At 36.2% G+C, this 7,341-nt stretch overlaps 1 protein-coding gene across 1 annotated transcript; it reads left to right on the top strand.

Annotated features, from left to right (window-relative positions):
• The first annotated feature begins 3,594 nt into the window (after positions 1 to 3,594).
• On the top strand, positions 3,595 to 6,856 carry LOC103321979 (zinc finger CONSTANS-like protein (DUF3537)). The gene is made up of 4 exons (XM_008223831.2): positions 3,595 to 4,318; positions 4,924 to 5,355; positions 5,456 to 5,762; positions 6,314 to 6,856. The coding sequence occupies exons 1-4, from the start codon at positions 3,866 to 3,868 to the stop codon at positions 6,454 to 6,456; spliced, it is 1,335 nt and encodes a 444-aa protein (XP_008222053.1). The 5' UTR covers positions 3,595 to 3,865; the 3' UTR covers positions 6,457 to 6,856.
• Positions 6,857 to 7,341: the final 485 nt, after the last annotated feature.

Genomic DNA, 7,341 nt, shown 5'->3' with positions numbered 1-7,341 from the left:
GGCAGACGGAGAGGGAAGGGGAGTGGGGGAGCTGGTGGTTAGGGGTTGGGATGGGGTGATATTTGGGTACAGTTTCTTTTTAGTTTAGTTTAGTTTTTATATTTTATATTTTAATTTATAGTTTCTTTTAGCTTCTTTTTAGTTTCGTTCATTTTTTAGGTAGTTTTCCCCAAAAAAGATAGTTTTGCCCCTTCATTTCATGGAACAATTGATAGATTTTGACGATAGGACCGTTTTGATACTAAATGGAGAGTTGGAGGACTATTGAAATGAAAATTTGGTTCGTTGACCAAAATGAAACTTGAGCAATAATTGGGGGACCATTTCGGTCAAAAACTCATTATATACATATTATATATATATATATTGTCTATATATATTATAATATATGTGTATATATGTATAATATAATATAATGTATATGGGTATTTATAATAATATATGTTGTTATTATTATTACTACATATATATATATATATGCATCTTATATATTGGTGAGCATGGAACGAGTAATGCTACACTTACCACATTTTTATTTCACATTTCTATACCATGTGATGTGGCGTGTCCATTTTATATGTCACATCAATTAAATCAATGAAGTGTATTTTAATTAAGGCAATTAGAAAAATAAATACTAAAATAAATATAAAATAAAAGAAAATATTAAATAATTTTAATTGATGTGGATGTCCACTGCAGCTGCCACATAAGATGGTATAAAGATGTGGTATACAAATGTGGTAAGAGTAACATTATTCGCATGGAACTAGTTAATCCTCCATTTCCACATGGGTTTATTAGTCCCTCTCCTAATAGCATTTCCAAGGGAGATGTCAAATGCAAAATGTTAAATTTGAATTTGATGGCTTATGTGGCAATTTGACATTTTGAAAAAAATTTAACTCCATCAAAAGTGCCAAATATCATATTATTTTATTATATTTTTAAAAGTAAATGGGAGCCATATGATGCATAAAGTTTTAAAATAGAGTGAATGATAGTGGGGTCTATGACTAAAAAAATATTTGATATCAAGCTTTTTCATATGTTATTTTTGACATATCTCTTCCGGCCTTCAAATTTATGTAGGATTTAACTACTCGGTTGGAGCAACTTTAACTTTCAATTTTTGTCATTTCTTATCCATGTGGCAATTTAACATATCGGTTAGAGATGCTTTAAGGAGGTATTTTTGTTGGGCCCGATATTAGCAATCTTATTTTAAACTAGGATTAGATGAAATAAACATGGGACTAAATACCTGTTTGGGATTGCTTTTTTTGGCCAAAAACTCACTTTCCTTTAAAATTAAGCAGTTTAAAGTGTTTGGTAAATCTAAAACATCCTATTATTTTAAAAGTACTTTTGACAGCAGCTTTTAAAAATAGGTTATGGGTTGTTTTTCAAAGATACTTTTGAAAAAAGCAGAGATGAGCCTTTAATGAATTTTTTTAATTTCCAAAATTCCATCATCAATTTTTAAAAATGACATCACCTCTATCTCCACATCCAACTTTGCCACCTCCACCATGACCTTCACTACCTCTACCACCACCACCACAACCACAACAACCACCTCCTCCTCCACCACAACCACCACTACCATGATGCCGCCACCGCCACCTCCTCCTCCTCAACATCCACCATCTACACCACCACCTCCACCTCCACTACTGACATCCCTACTACCTCCACATTCATCACCACCACTACCACCTCTTTCACTACCACCTTCACCACCATCTCTTTCACCACCACCTCCATCACCACTACTACCACCACATGATTAGTGCATAAAATTTTCAACATCATGTCTATTATTTTAGTCGTTATTCACAATTACAACAGATTCATATTAAAATTTACCAAACGGTTTTGACACAACTTGTTGTACTAACAACACTTTAAAAATATTGTTTACCAAACATAGAGCTGCTTTACTTTACAGCTAATTATTTTCAAAGCACAGCATAAATAACTTTTTTTTAAAATAACATCAATCCTAAATTGACCCTAAATTTAATCCAAACTAGTCAAAGTCAAACCTTTATAACAAACAGCTTAATAACTTCCTAGAGGATAACACATAACTTGTGAATCACATAAAGAAATGTTGTATATAACAGTGTGACCTAATCTCGTCAAAAGATTCTTTGTATATATTTTGGGGATCCTATCATATCATTTACTCATGCATAGCTTTTGCTTTCCCAAAATGTTAGCTGAGATGTGTGGTGGAGCTTAGCTAAAGGCAAACAACAAGACGTTTTTGCCTCACTCGTGAAGAAGGCTTTCAAATTATAATTAATGTTCGAAACAAAATTATACTAGTGAGGCATTGTCATGATTTAATACAAGTTAATTAACTCTAGTTACTTTTGTTAATTCCTTTGGTGGCTCTAGTGACAACTTGTTATTTAAGAATGGAAATGTGGGGGGGTGTGTCAGGACCTAAAAGACAAAAGCTAAACACAAGCATAGGTCATAGTCTGTTAATTAAAATAAAAGAAGAGTCCATCCGTAAGCAACGTGAGTTCAAAACTTCATGGAAAAGGATATACATTATCATATATATTCGCATGTTTACTTGTTTAAAATGGTATGTAACAATGCTTTCGATTAACGAAATTCATATATTTTAGATAATAATTAAAAAAAACATGGAAATTATGTCTTCGAGATAGTTGTGTACATTATTGAAATTATTCATATAAGGAAACGAAAAACTTATGCAAGTTCTACATTAAAATTCAAAAATTAATACCGGAAAAATTAGAAATTAGATTCATTTAGGAGAGTCGTTGATCTCATATGTATTCATTCTATTTCCAATTTATGACTTCCTAATTTATGATATCATCATTCCGTATAAGTAAACATTTCTTCCATGAGAACTCTCTTTCCCTATTTACAATTACACCGTCCTCCACTTATACAAAATTATCACTATCTCATCATGTAACCCAAAAAAGAAAAACATCACTCTCTCAATCATGACACTCCAACTCACTAAACAAAACCATTCCACCTCCCTAACCCACGAATTATTACACTTAAACCCCAATCAAAACGGCCTAATCTTGCTTATTAGTTTCACATGGGTTGGGTCAGTGATTGCTCTTGTGCGTGCTGCCAGGATTGGCTCAGCTCAAATAGGCCTATGGAAACAGAAACAAGTTTATATTTGGCGGGAACCCAAAGACTTGGAATTGGACAAGGTTTGTGGTTTAAGAATCTGAATAACAAATTTGGTTTTATGTATTTGCATCCGAGTGTCGCATAAACAAAGCGCAGTCAGATTACAGATCCGACACTTTGTAATGAGTCATTTTGTTTCCGATACCTGTCACTCATACTCATTCATCATTTTCTCTTCACAATAAAGAATTCGAGATGGCAAAAAGTAGGAAAGATATTCCAATTCCCAGGTCTCCAGGTAAGTATATTGGCCAAAAAGAAAAAACCTTCACCGGGAAAAAAGTCACCGAAATCCTACGGTTATGAATATACTATTTCTTCCCCCCAATGATCCAACGGCTCAAATTCAATAACGAGCCTTCGGTTCAAACGATTCTTTTGGTCTAGTTGGCATACGTTGCAGTCTTTTAAAAAAAATATTATTGTTACGTTCGGTGATCTGATTGATAAGTTGCTTCCTGAACGAAAGGGAAAGGGACTTAAAAAACTTGAACCCTGGGTTTGATCTGACTGATCTGATTCTCAATCTGACAGGCTGAACATGTCAATGGTTTATAAACTTTCCTACTTATAGCACGAAAATCTCCACTGGGTTGCTACCATTTTAGTTCCAAACCCATCAAAATCTCAACTTTCGTCTCCCCAATTAAGCTCTAAGTTGTTCATGGCTAATCCTGGTTTAAAAACAGAGGAGCCACCAGCCCAAAACACCCCTCTTCTTGATTCTAATAACAACAACCACCGCCAAGGACTAGAAGAAGGATACAAAGATACCCAATTGGACCAAACCCTTCAATGGCTAGAAACCTTTCTCACTTTATTGGGTTTCAGTCAATCTTCTTTCTTAAGCCTTGCCATGTCTTGGACTGCTCTTGTGCTCATAGGTGTGTTGCTTCCAGTGCTTGCTGTTGAGCTCTTCAACTGCTCGGATTGCGCGAAGTATCAGATAAAAAGTTTCGAGCTCGTTATCGTCGGCTCGCAGGCGTGTCTTGCCACGGTGTCTTTGCTCTGCCTCTCTCACAATCTTCGAAAGTATGGTCTTCGGAGGTTCCTCTTTGTCGACCGCTATAGCGGCCATATGTTGCGATTTCGAAACGATTACATTAAGCAGATAAAGGTAAGATCGTTTAGTGTTTGATATATTTCTTCCCGCTGCTGCTTATTTAAATTGGTTTGCTTGATGATTGTGTTATGAAGAGGTTGTCTGTGCTTTGCTTCATATATATCAATCCCAAATGTGATCTTATGGGCAGTTTCATAGTTGTGTAAAATTTGGTAATTCAAATTTATGGTCTTGAATGTGAGCTAAAGTTGTCACCTTTTGGCTGTGATGAGTAATTATTATTTATACAACTCTGTAATGGGAGGGTTACATGGTATGCAACATAATGTACTTACCAAAATTCAGCATCCTTCCTTTCTACTTCGAAACCTGCAGAAAGCATAACTGAAGTCTTTCGTTTTCGTGTTCTCTCAATTTTATATTTGTTCATCAATGTCCATAGGCATAGCACATTCACCTTTCTGTTATCCATTCAACAAGTAACTTACTTTCTTTCACTAACTGCGGCCTGCAAATATTGAAAAGACTTATCGAGTATAGATTCATTGTCGTCAGTTAACTATTTCGTTTGTTTATTTTAAACCGTCTAGACATTTTTGGCCAGAAGTTTCCAGTAATTTACTATGCTCAGAATTTCCCTGGATACCATATCTTCACAGGGTTCTTTACGCTTGCTCGTTTGGTGGGCACTGCCATGTTTTCTTCTGAAGACTGTACGTGAGGTTGTCCGCATGATCTATGTCCTTCACGATTCATGGGGGGTGTCAGTTGCTATTTTATTAGCTTTGGTTCTGTCATGGGCCTATGTGAGTACAATCACTCTAACAGCCAGCATTTTGTTTCACCTGGTCTGCAATTTGCAAGTTATCCACTTTGATGATTACGCGAGGCTCTTGGAAAGGGAATCTGATGTGTTGATCTTTATGGAGGAGCATATTCGTCTGCGGTATCATCTCTCTAAAATAAGCCACAGGTTCCGGATCTTCCTTGTTTTGCAGTTCTTAGTTGTCACAGCAAGCCAGTTTGTGACTCTATTTGAGACCACAGGATACAGTGGAAAAATCACTTTAATAAACGGCGGTGATTTTGCAGTGAGTTTCGTGCTTTTTGTGTATTTGCTTCTCAGTACATTCTGCAGTAATTAAGTTCAATGCATTGAATTTCCTTCCCTTTTTTGCCCCAAATTTCCAGGTCTCTACAATTGTTCAGGTTGTCGGCTTTAGTCTTTCTCTGCATGCGGCGACCAGAATTTCCCATAGAGCCCAAGGCATAGCATCAGTTGCCAGTAGATGGCATGCATTAGTAACATGCAGTTCTAATGAGACATCTCAAAACAGAAATTCAAACAGTGCGCAGAACTTGGAGGCTGCCAACACATTGAACTCACTGCATATTAGTTACTCTGAGAGTGATCTGGAATCAGTGGATTATGTTGCAATGCCTACAAATACACAGCTGGCTTCATATATGTCCTCGTATCACAGGAGACAAGCTTTTGGTAACATTCTTCAACTTATAAGAATAAAAATTGGCTTATGTTTCCTTTAATGCTATGATCTACATGAGACAATATTATAACGAGAGATAAATCAACTCACAAATGCATATGAATACAGAGGGAAGCAAAAGGCTAGCTACTTTCCTTCACTTCAATTTGACATCATTTGATTATGGATCATGTGTTAAAAACTCTCAAATAAAATGTTGATGTATAGTTTGGTCACAGTGAGATTGTTTAGTGAATAAGCCTCAGATTTCGCTTTGTTAGTTACGAAACGTGTTGTTGGCTTGTCCTGCAAAAATGAACTCTTGCCTTAAGTCATGGGATTTTCTTCCATCAGCTAATCAGTGGACATTTTAGTTCAAATGTTTTCAAACTTCGAAATTTCAAGGACTCTGTTTATCTTTTTCATGTTTGAACAGGAGGCACTTTTAGTGTTGTATCATTTGCTGCATGTCATATAGGTGTTTTTTTTGTTCATTTTCACGTAGTTGGCTTCTGTGGGTTGTCCTTTGTCTCATGCTCTATCCCTTTATTCTCCAATGCAGTGATGTATTTGCAAACTAATTATGGGGGGATCACAATATTTGGATGGACAGTCGATAGAGGCCTCCTCAACACCATCTTTTTCATCGAACTATCTTTGATCACCTTTGTGCTCGGAAAGACACTAGTTTTTTCGTCAACTTAATAAGCGCCACTCTTTTCCGACCACAATGACATCAGGAATCAACCTGCGAACAAGATATTCAAGGTTTACGGCTGCGATTGTTGATCTGTTTCAGTTTGATTGTTGATCTGTTTCAGTTTGCAATTTCATCTCTTCGATTATTTCCCCATGACATCTGTTGGGAGGAGCTTGCATAACGATGCAGTTCTCAAAAGTGTCCACCTTGTTTCCGAATACAAGTCCAACAGCCAGAGAAAAATAGGAAGAAACTTGTTTGTTGTAAATTCGTGCTTCTTTTACATATACCGAAACAGCAATAGAATTCAAGTTGATTGAGCAGCAACCATGTTTGAGTTGTTGTATTGAATGTCAAACCCTGTCTTCCATTCATTTATTCATTTTTATTTTTTAAGTTGTAAAACCACTCGTCCTTTTACTAATTTTTCAATTGAAAGAAAGCCCTTCACCACAAGAAATTTTTATATGTTCCGGGCACACCACCAAGCGCTCTTGATACAAATAAAATGCCGACTCAGAATTGATTTTTCATGTTCCGAAATATGGATATTTCACCGCCTTTCAACCACATGATAATATCCATTTTTGGCACAAGGAAAATAACTAGGTACTTCGAGTTATAACATGCATATGAAAACAAGACGAATATTGAGATCACAATATCTGCCGGGGAAGACACCCTTCCCTTTGAGAAAAAAATGGGTGCACAAGTCCATTGCTAAAAGGAAAGGCCAAGCCGATTCAGAGGCTGTCTTGCAGAATAACCATAAACCAAAATCACTTGGATCTTGAAAATTTTATTAAAGATATCTTAAACATCATACATGCATGGCTTGTATACCACAGTGCACTTGCAAGGCTCAAAGCCATCAACTTCCCTCCTAACAG

This window comes from Prunus mume, linkage group LG2 (genome assembly GCF_029339155.1).
Source record: "Prunus mume cultivar Tortuosa linkage group LG2, ASM2933915v1, whole genome shotgun sequence".
NCBI classification, from domain to species: Eukaryota; Viridiplantae; Streptophyta; class Magnoliopsida; order Rosales; family Rosaceae; genus Prunus; species Prunus mume.
The sequence above is the reverse complement of the archived record's forward strand: the minus strand, read 5'-3'. Positions and strand labels throughout refer to the sequence as shown.

Excerpts from the sequence above, each read along its gene's own strand:
- LOC103321979 (XM_008223831.2), top strand. The coding sequence starts at position 3,866 with ATGGCTAATCCTGGTTTAAAAACAGAGGAGCCACCAGCCCAAAACACC. Across the intron at positions 4,319-4,923 it reads ATTACATTAAGCAGATAAAG|GGTTCTTTACGCTTGCTCGT; the intron begins GTAAGATCGTTT and ends ATATCTTCACAG. Across the intron at positions 5,356-5,455 it reads TAAACGGCGGTGATTTTGCA|GTCTCTACAATTGTTCAGGT; the intron begins GTGAGTTTCGTG and ends CCAAATTTCCAG.